Source organism: Rhipicephalus sanguineus, chromosome 4 (assembly GCF_013339695.2).
Source record: "Rhipicephalus sanguineus isolate Rsan-2018 chromosome 4, BIME_Rsan_1.4, whole genome shotgun sequence".
NCBI classification, from domain to species: domain Eukaryota; kingdom Metazoa; phylum Arthropoda; class Arachnida; order Ixodida; family Ixodidae; genus Rhipicephalus; species Rhipicephalus sanguineus.
Genome location: NC_051179.1, coordinates 108769074 through 108780282, shown reverse-complemented (window position 1 = coordinate 108780282; position 11209 = coordinate 108769074). Strand labels below are relative to the sequence as shown.

The 11209-nt window shown below is 45.8% G+C and overlaps 1 protein-coding gene across 1 annotated transcript; it reads left to right on the top strand.

Annotated features, from left to right (window-relative positions):
• The first annotated feature begins 7871 nt into the window (after positions 1-7871).
• LOC125758096 (putative nuclease HARBI1) lies at positions 7872-10794 on the top strand. Its single transcript, XM_049414860.1, has 4 exons — positions 7872-7947; positions 8703-8820; positions 8889-9298; positions 10762-10794. The coding sequence occupies exons 1-3, from the start codon at positions 7909-7911 to the stop codon at positions 9155-9157; spliced, it is 426 nt and encodes a 141-aa protein (XP_049270817.1). The 5' UTR covers positions 7872-7908; the 3' UTR covers positions 9158-9298; positions 10762-10794.
• Positions 10795-11209: the final 415 nt, after the last annotated feature.

The following is an 11209-nucleotide window of genomic DNA, read 5'->3' as shown; positions in this document are numbered from 1 at the left end:
AGATATTGCAGGTAACGTTAAGGAAAAGGTGAAAAAAGACAGGATGGTGGTTCCTGCCGAGTGATCGCATATTTTTCGGGACAAGAACAGCCGTAGAAGACTGGTGACAACTTCATTAAAAAAAAGTAAATGATTACCGGTAATTAGTTACAAGGAAATGTAATTGAATTACCCAGAACGTCGCAGTTTCGAAAAACTAATGGATTACAAAATTACAACAAAATCTAATTGATTACAAGTAATCGATTACTTGTGACGCGTTACGCACAACTCGGCTTGTACTGCACGACGTGTGAGTGACGTGTCGGCACTATGACCTAATTAACTAGCCTTACCAGTTCGGGACTTTGGCATAATTTTAGCAACCTTGCATAGTCACGTGCATAGTAGTGCATAGTCACGTATGTCAGCGCTCAACACTCGTGTGGTATGTTAAGCGGATACACGAAAGAAACGATAACATGGAGCAGCATCGTCCGCGATGCCAAGCACTTTGCCTCGGCAAGCAACCCGAGAACCTGGGGAGAGGAGGACCCTCGCCCTTAACTGGCCTGCTCCTCCACTTTCTCCAGAGAAACAGTATCTACATTGAGGTCCATCATAAAGGTGTGCAACGTCAGTAATATTCAGGTATTCTTGGCCCGATGAAATTCAGTTGTGTTACCAGAGCAACCGAGGCTCCTCAAGTTAATTCCGTACACTTGAACTCGACCTCTAGGTTACAGCGGTCAGATGGCTGCCGCCCGCCAACACGGTCTGCGTTGAGCCCGGCAGCCATGCCTGCAGCTGATGCGATAACGAAGCCGGCGCCTTTCTCGACGCTCCAACCCCCACCTCCTCCACCTTTCGCCTCTCCACTCCTCAGGCCAGAGAACGCTGTTTTGTTTTTTTCCGTCTTCTTTCTTCTTGCCCTATCTTGTTGCGGTGGGTGTAGAGGCGCTAATGCGCCACAGAACGTGGAATATGTTTTCGCCTGTGCGCTGCAGAGCAAAACGCGCTGTCCTGTCAGCCATAAACATGCAAGTAAAAACAGGGCACAAGTTCAGGAAAAGATGGACACTTCAAGAGATAAAACGACACGCCGTATTCAAGAATTCTTTATCTCATACAAAAATAAACATAACACATACGTTCATATAGAGCTAGATCCACCACGACCAAGCAAAATATACCAACAAGAATGCCGTCAGTTGTGCCCCCGAAATATTACACCAAGAAATATAAGATTCTTCGCCGTAAGCGACGATTGAAGTTACGCGATAAAGGATGTCCAAGTGTAGCTTGCACAAGATTTCGGTGACCGTACTAACATCTAGCAGAATAAATTCATACGCGAAAGAAAAGAACATAACGGATCACAGTGTTTCCAGGTTCGGCCGCATTTGTGCTTTTGGGATAGTTGGTAGATCAGTTTCGAGTAAAATTAATCGACTTATTTTAATTGCCTGAATGTGTGGGTGTGTGCTCGTCTGAATGTGTCATTCGTGCGTTGAATTAATTTTATACCAAAATTCTGTTCTGAAGATGATCTTCCGTACGTCACGAGTGCGCACTGTAGGCTCTCTGTGGTGCTAGTAGCCTGTGCGACGCTTTCGCCCCCAACGCTCCAGGCTACCGCTGAACGTCTGCTCTATGTCTTTAGAACACTCTGTCATGATTTGATTCTGTTCTGACTGGCCTGAACGTAACAATACTCGTGGCGCATATATGAATGGAAACGAGCAAACGTTTTATGAAGCGATCAAGCGCTCTTCCTGTTTCAGGAAATTCATTTCTTCACTTCAAAAAACGAATAATACCGGCGCTGCTCTATATCTACGGTTGGTGTGGGTAAAATAGTGAGCAGAAGTGTTGAGTGTTTTATTTGGGCCGAGTTGGGAGAGCTAAACAATCGATTTGCTTCTCTCCAATTCGCCTGCTTCGCCTTGCTTATGATATGATGATGATGATGGTGGGTTTTAGTGGCGCAAGGGCAACTCTGGCCAAAGAGCGCCAAACACAGGGTTACTGGTCGACTCAGGTTAAAAGTGTATTACTCAGGGTGACGAATAAAGTAAAACCGTGGTGTATACGGCCTAATATATTTAAAGGAAATGATTGTGTGCGATGAGTTTAAAAGCGGGCACAAGCTATATGGGCTTTACAAAGTCACGCAGCCTCGGCAACAGTCCTTGTCAAGACAAGGAGTGCGTGCTGCCCTTGCTTATCATATGGTAGAAAGCAACGGTCGTCGCGGCTTGCAGCAAGGCTATAAATCAGGCAGTCGACTCGAGCACTGTGGCAAGCCCAGCTTTGAAGCCTGACAAGCAACTTGATCTACCGGGCCAGAGAGATGATGAGGGTCTACTGTTTTACGGACTAAGACGACTACCCACTTACGAAGGATTTTGCCTGGTCCTAATAATGTTTATCTCTCTCTCTCCCCGTAAAGAATAGCACGAACGGCTCAACATCTATTACAACTGAGTACATTTATTATACGTATATGAGCTTATCTCACCAACTGCTATAAGTATCCGCTGCGAAAGTGATCAGCGGGCAGTCTTCTTAAATGACGTTCAGTATGAGACACTGTCCGGCTCAAGCGTTTTGGTGTTGTTCACCATGGCAATGCGCTGTTTAGTGTGCGCATGTCGTTTTCACGCCGCGAGTTTTCGCAGATTTGACATCTCGTAACAACCGATTTTATGGCACACCCAAAATATTTGACGAATAGTGAAGAACCAATGGCGAAAAATGTACGGTATTGGTAATAATTTAACGTCTTATATTTTACGTAGTCGGGCACATGTGGTCATTACACGATGGGCTATTTTCGCGGCATTTGTTGCATCGCGTTAAGAGAAGGTGCTGCGGGCATTACCCAAAAAATTTCGACCATTCATTAACAGCTATAGCTACCAATACGGAAGCAAAGCGGGTAGTTCAACGTTGTATATGGCCACATTTCTTTCAAAGGACACTGCAGCTTACACCACTTGCATAGGCCTATTTACTTGGAGGTGACAGATGGGAGGAGTAAAGCGTAGTGAGGCAGAACTATCGGTAAATTGACTATCCATAGCATCGATAGTTTATTTTTTTCAAACTATGGATAGTGCAATCGGTAGTACCGTGGTTAATATTACTAGCGATATTACTGTCACGCGTGTTGCTTTGTTTTGATGTATTCGGGTTTCACCCACAAAGGCTCTTAGCAACGTTTGACGCAGACCGCGCCGTGATGTTTGAGAAGCTTCACGATTGTTTTAGATCATTCTGTTAAGATTACGCGCCGGACACGAATAGTCGAGTTTGTTCGAGAGCTTACGCGAGCACCAGCGATAACGCTGGAAGGTCCGATGACTGATGTATAAAAGACGACGCGTTCCAGCGATGATCAGATTACTCGACGGGCGACGACTGTTCTCGCCGCTCTCATTGCGCAGCGTGTATCGCTTGTATTTTGAGTTTTGATTTTCAGGGCACAAGTTCGTCCAAATAAAGAGCTTCGTATTGCACAGTCTTGCTGCAGCATTCTTCACCGTCACAACCACGTGAAAATACTACAGATAGTGGTAGGAATAATGATGCTGTTGCGGGCCGGCCATATAGCCAAAGTATTTGCGATAGCCTACTCTCAGCTTCGCTTAATTTATGACCAATTCTTGGCGAAAGAAATAAATTATTTCCGCAATGAAAATGGCGGAATATGTTCATCAATAAATTCACATCCAAAAAAATAACCAGTTACACCTTACAACTAACAAAGGTAGTTCATGATATTTTTTTTAAATTTTGAAATCATAAAATGCAATATGAATTTGAAGCCGCGCAGTTCCACTACAGGTAACGCCTGCCTTTCCGCTACAGCTGAAAAGTGTGACTTGGTCATGTGTCAGCAAAGCACTCTGGTGGAGAACACAAGCATGTCAGCTTTCTCGCCCTGCAGCCTGCTCCTCCGGCTCCACTATCTACGACACGCGCAGGGAACCAAGTTTATTCTGCAATAAGTTCGTGCTGTTGATTTTATACTATCGATAGCACCATCAAGTTTTTGCTATCGATACCACCATCGATAATATTCTTTACCATCGATAATTCGATAGTGACTCAGCTATCGATAGTACCGATAGTACCATCGATAATTCTGCATCACTCGTAAAGCGATGATTGCACCCCCGCCCCCTCGTCACCCGCCTGTTAAATGTAGGAGGGCAATAAACGACAGCTATTATGCATATTCGTAGTCATTCATATTCTTATACAACTCTCTCAATGTGGTTTCCATAAAACTATATCGACTGAACTTGGTCTCCTTCCTCAGAAAGACTTAACATTAAAGAGCTCTTACATTAAACAATCGGCCTTCTGCATATTCTTAAGACTTACCTTAAGCACTTCCCTTTGACAACCACATGTTTTAGTTTTTTTAAGTGAGTATTTAAGGTATCAGAGGCATAGCGAATTTTTCATACTCGTCGTATTTCCAACACCTCGCTCGGGCTGTAAAGCATGGTAATCGAATGCTCAGATGAAAAGCGGGTTGAGTGTGGTGTGCCCCAGGAGAGTTAGTTGAGATCTTTGCTGTTTATAATTGTAATTTACGAGACCGCAGCAGTGGACAACAATGATAAATTTATAATTCATGCAGGTGACAGGAGCTTATATAAAGTATATATATATATATATATATATATATATATATATATATATATATATATATATATATATATATATATATATATATATATATATATATATATATGTATATATAAAGTAGTATAAGGAGCTCTTCAAGAAAAAAACCCGAAGGGAACCCTGATGGGATGCGAAGCAGCAGTGGTGCGCACGGCGTTGACCCGGTTGAAAGCGTCGACGCGGGTGCTGGAAGAACGGTTTGAAGCGAAACTCGGTGTAGCTTTTACTCGAGTAAACGTTTCTTTGAAACGCAAGGACACGAGAGGCAGTTTGGGTTTCGTGTAAGTTTCACTAAAGCGTTTGGCAAGACTTCGTAGTTGTTGTTTCATCAGAGTCGAGACACGGGCGCTGGACCGGAGCAGGCGCGCGTTTCGCCTTGACTACCACGGGTGAAGCGCGAGAGAAGTGACACGTTCAGAGGTGTTGCGAGCGGGCGGAGCAGCCGGCAGCTGCAGGCGCTACGGCGAGCATGCTGCGGGTGAGAGAGAGAGTGACGTCAGCGCGCACCTGCGAGGGAAGCGTGCGAGGGGAGCGTGACGTCAACGTAAAGCTGTGGCGTGACCACGGTGTGGGCGTGACCTACTTGCCAACGTTCCAACACCTACGGCGAGGGGAACGCGTTGCGGCGCATTCGTACGGACGCACGTAACGCACGGCAATACACACGTGAGTCAAAGAGCTGCTTCGCATCTAAAACAGTTGAATTTAAAAATGGGTTCCTCTGTGAACTTGCGCATGCGACTAATGTGTCCCAAGAATTGCTACGGTCGTTCCAACCTGTCGTCGTAGCGGGCAGAACAACTGCTTGATGTCAGCAAAAAACTATGAAAACAATGCTAGTGCATACACCTTATCGGATGCTCCAGAGCTTTGGAAATCTCATTAGTTATTTACGGCACCCCATCGAATTTCGTTTTACGTTTGCATGGAATGCCGCTCAGTCTCCGTAGTCAGAGGGTGGTTGCAGGTTAAATGGCCATTTGAAAGGGGTGATAGGAAGGGGCGTAGTGAGAATCTTATTTCGGAGTTCTTCTTACGAACATATATGCATGCGCTCTGGCGTGTTTGTACGTCACATGTATATACAGGGTGTTTCTAAAAATGTGTCCGACCAAAATAAGCAAAATGCGATACCTGCTCGTTGCCTTCATGAGTATTTTCTTCCGTGTCAGCAGACATCGTAACATGACTAGAGACGTCAATTACGACATTAGTTAAATAAAATCTGGTAAAATGGGAGAGTTAGAGTATTCCCTGCAAAGAGCCCACCGCTTTGAGGTTGTCAAAGCGAGGCCGCTGGCAGTTTTTGCAGAGCGATGAAATTTGATAAGTTCCGCCCGGTGAAACCGAAACCGAAACGCGCATAAGCGCTGCTGCCATACTCTTCAGTGATGTCGCGAATAAGCGAGCGTCGTTACATCGACCAGATAACTACTACGCTTCGTAAGTTTGAAGGCTTGCGCTTGCGATTGTAGCCTGCATGGTGCGCGTAGGTTAACGAATCCGGAAGAACTAACACCGCCGCCATCGTCGTCGCCTGCTTGTCTGCTACTTGCGCTCATCTACACTTCAGTTTTGGTTTGACCGGTGAATTAGGGTCTATTTCCATAACTACGCAATATTTACCAGTGGTCGCTTTTTCAATATCTTAAAGCGGCAATGGGCTGTTGGCCGGAAAGCCTTCAATTCTCCCATTTGAGTGAACTGCCTGTCTGTATTATTTAAAAGTATAAATAACGTATATTAGTTAATCACCACGTAATTATTTCATCTAAATCTATTAAGATCTCTGCCACAAAAGAAATAGTAATTACGATGGTAGCAAGCAAATATTACATTTTCTTCATTATCGAGGCTCTTCGGACACATTTCCTGAAGCACCCTGCACATGGCTGCGAATTCATAAAGAATAAGGAGAGGATTGGAACCTGCCCACCCCGAAATCTTTCAGTGGTTAAGCATACTCTAATAAAACAGATAAATAAACGCTTGGAGCAAAACGTTAGTAACACTGCTTTCCCAATACCGCTAAGTGACACCGTCACTGCATGACAACTAAAGAGGCACAGCCTCTATAAATATCTACCTATACTGTGACAGGAACGCAGATGTAGCTGCGCACTGAAATCGTCCAACGAGAACGGTGCCTGCTTGGTAAGAAAGCCAAACAATTCTGCGGCCCTGCGATAAAGTTGAAGTCCTTTCCAACAAATGTTTGATAAGGTGCGCGCATCCACAGGGGTTTGGTCGTCAGATAAACGGTTATCCATCGTGACAACGTATTGCGCACTGCAGAGAGTGAGGGAGATTCTCAGTCCTGCTTCAGCGGCACATCTGGCTTCGCAGTCGCCGCACCTCGGAGCCTCCGGCGGCTGTGCAAAGCACGCTCTGGCGGAGATCCTCAAAAGCAGTGGCTTGCGGCGCATCTCGCAAGCACGGCGATCGGAGATCTGTTCGTTCCGCTTGTTCGTTCTCCTGGGGGAGAACAAGCGCGCTGATTGGCTGAAGCCGGACAACTCACGCCATTCTAAGGGGCGTGGCCATTTCTTTTTTTTCCTTGATGTTTTCTTTTTTGGTGACGTCATGCCGCGTCATAACGAGCATGTCGTCTGCTAAAAGTGAACGGAGAGCGAGCCCGTTCGCTCGCGTTCTCTCGAGCGAACAATGGCGTCGCACGGCATGTATTTCGAGTGATGTGGCGGTTGCGGCTGCCGCAACAGCTGATTTTAAGAAAATGGCGCTTGCAACGGTGCTTCCTTGCTACGTTGGCGTTTCTCTAAGCAGATGCAGAATGGTAGGAGGTGCGAAATGCGTTTGAAGAGATGAGCGAGTGTGAATTCCGGCGTCGCTTTCGTTTCTCGAAACGTACTGTACCTTGGTTGTGCGACGATCTCGGCCCCGTCATCGGGTGCTAACGAACCAGTGGGATTTAAACAGAGCGGAAGGCGTTGTGCGCGCTGAGATTTTTGCGATCGGATGCTTCCAGCGAGCTGTCGGCTGCGAGGAATTCAGCGGCCTGTCGCAGTCGTCCGTCAGGAACACGCCATTACTGTCGTTCGCGGGCAAAAACGGTGGGTGGCCTTTTCCGGAGACCACAGGCGCGAAGAGCGAACAAAGGCGGCGTTCGCGCGGCTCGGGCAGATTCCCGTTGTGGTCGGGTGCGTGGATGGTACGCTCATCGCAATCCCGAAGCCCCATGGCCTGAGCTCCGCGGACACGACGCATTACATGTCGGGGAAGGGACTCTACGCATTCAACACCACGATCGTGAGTATTATTCATGCATTGTATGCGTAGCGAATTGTTTCATTTATATCGCTTAAACTTTCCGCTTTACTGAGGCTGTTGCAACTGAGTATAAGTGGGAGCGGTATTTTCGATCTATCCAGAACGGGAATTGGTTCGTTTCAGGGCACTTCGCTTAGGATAAGCGATGAAATCATGTGACGCGGAGTACACTTTGGTTCAGCGGCCTGCACAGTGCATAATATTACCGTTGCTCGTTCGCCATGTGTACCCGAAGCTTGATTCTCGATTTGTATTTGTTGAGATTAGCGCTCCCAGAATGTGCCGTAGTATGTCCTTATTGTTCATTGTCGTGATGGACGTTACATGGATCAATACATGGATGGATGAATAAACTTTATTTCGGTCCCTCGGAACGCGCCCTAGCATGTACATTAAATACGCATTGTTTCATAACCCTTTTTTCAGTCGAAGTTTTTCGTGTTGTAGGTATTTTGTGATACATTGCCTTAAACATACAGCAGTAATTTGGTTAAAAGGCTTTGGTGGCTGAAAGATGGGTTGTTCCAAGCAGTAAACATGCAGACTACCCTTTGACACTGCATTGTCCTCGTGTTAGAACTTATGGTACAAGTCCTACCCTGTCGATGATTTGTCCATAGCTATGTTTCAACAGTCAGTAACAGTGAAGACAGATGTAGTTACATTAACATAATACCCAACATTGTACCCAAGGTCATTTATGGGTACAATTTTGACTGAATTGAATTCTGCAGACATGTGATGCCGACCTCTGGATGTCAGTCCATGTTTCCTGGGGTCATGTCATGACTAGTGGGTATGGCGGGGGAGCCCTCTCCGTCAGCACCTGGAAGCAAAACTTCGGCTTGCTTGGTAAGTGCTGTCAATGCTTGCCACATTCAAGACGTTATCACTACAGCTGTCATGCCGACCTCGTGCAGGAGACTCCAGCTATACATTAGAACCGTGGTTCCTGACACCAGTGCCCGGACGACCAGCTCGTGGCGCCCCTGATAACCACTACAACAAGGCCCACACCGCCATGCGCAATGTTGTGGAGTGGTGCATCGCTGTAAGCTTGTGCACAGCTGCTCAAGCATCATTGCTGCTTGTGCAGCTCTGCACGACATTGCGTTGGCGGCACATGAGCCTGTTCTCGAAGGAAACGATGACGACACCGACGATGCTGACTGCTGCCAGCAGCAGCTGAGCTACCACCACCACCACCACAACGGGAGCCAGCAGCAGCGCAACCGTGTAGTGAACCTGTTTCGAGAACTACAGGGCCTGCATGCTTGAGCACCTGCGCAGAGTACGCCGCTGCCTGCAACGACCTCGGCAGCATTGCGTGGTGCGTGTTTGTCTTTGTTCATTGTGTTTGTCACTGTGTTTTTTTTTACTACACTTCAAATGTTTGCTACACATATCAACGAAACAGCGTTCTCCTATCAATGAATAACCCCCTTGAATAGGTTGGCAAAAAATGTGAAGCTCACCCTGACTCACTCGTAAAATATATTTTGCTCTTGGGGCTCACTCAAACTCAGACTCACCAAAATTTTCCTCAAGCGGATTCACTCGGACTCAGGCTCACTAAAATGTTTTCACCCGGACTCGAACTCACCAATGTATTACTCACTTGGACTCACAGCTCGATCTGAATCTGAGTGAGTCGACTCATGAGTGATTTTGCCGACCTATGCCCCCTTGTCACACAACGCCATGCTGATGAAATGCTTCGACCAGGTTGTAAAATATGGCGCTTCACACCAAGCACAAGTGAGAGCTCAACTGTGAATGGCACATGGTGCCATTCACAGCCAAAGTGGTAACCGGAAAAGGCTGTTTGAATCAGGACAGCAAGATGCGGTAGCTTTAGTGCAACAAGAATCGTGCTTGTAAATGAAGTGAACAACAAGGGTGGTGTCAGAATTGAAATTTTATTACAAATATCACGAGCAATGCACATAAAAAGCGAAATAAATAAATATCCTTTAAGTTTAATGCCAAGGAAAAGAATATAAAAGTAGCTTCCTTTTATAATATACAAATGGAGTTATTACAAAGTGCCTGCTGCTCCTCTGCAACAACACACGCGTCTCGCAGCACGAAAGTCATTGTATTACATCAAAACAAGGCACAGTCGAACCGGTATTAATTGAACTCGCTAAAAAATGCAAGTTGTTGGTTGCTCATATGTCTTCCTCTATTACTGATTTCTGTTTGTACCCAATCCTGTTATCTAAACACTTCTAAGCAACAGAACACGTATTCGTCAACTATTTTTTGGTCTTGCAATATTTCAAAATTGTTGTGCAACCTAGACCTTTCACAAACGCTTTTCTTTTTTTCTAGGATGTGTAAAAATCGATAGAAAACGTACAGTGTGCCACAATATTCTACACGTATACACTATAAACCTAAGGATACACTACAGTGCACTATGTGCACATACTACAAAATTGCTCAATGCATGACTTTGTATAATGAGATTTTAAAAAATGACATGGCAAAACATGATTTATAAATGAAACCACACTGTGCTATGCACGTGTACTACAAAACTGCTGAATGCATCACCTCGCACGATGAGATTAAAAAGAAATGACATCGCAGGACACGATTTACCATTGATCTACACTTTACTATGTACAATGAAACAGCACATCAGTGCTTCTGATATGCAGAAAAAGAAAATTAACTGAAAGAAAATTGCAGGGCACCATTGAAGCAAACCAGCGTATCATAGCTCGTGATGTGAACAAAAATAAATCTACATATATGTACAACTAGTCTTTACAAATCACTGTGCAGGTGCCTTCCGCTGCAATGAGGGCCCGGGCGAGGGTGCCAACGCCTTGCAATTTGTGGACCGCGTCACCGAGAAGTTGAACCTGGCGCAGCTTTCCAATGATGCCTGGCCCTGCCGCCTGGTGTTTGCGGCTAGTAACTCCAGCGCCTCGGCCTGCCGGTTGCTCCCATCTCGCAGCTGCGGCATGAGCTGGAAACCAAGAAATGTGTTGCCATTATCATCTATAAATTTCCTGCTACCGACTCTTCGCTGGAAGCTTCTGTTCGTGAAGAGTTTCAGTGTGTGCAACAATTTCCTGTCTGTTGAAAATCCACTGACCCAACGGCATCCATGAATGGTGCTTGGTTCACCGCACAACCAACGCACTTCATTTGGACAGACCAAAGCGGTGCCGGAATTCATTTTCGCTCATCTCATCAAACGCATCTCACGCCTCTAACCACCTCTGCA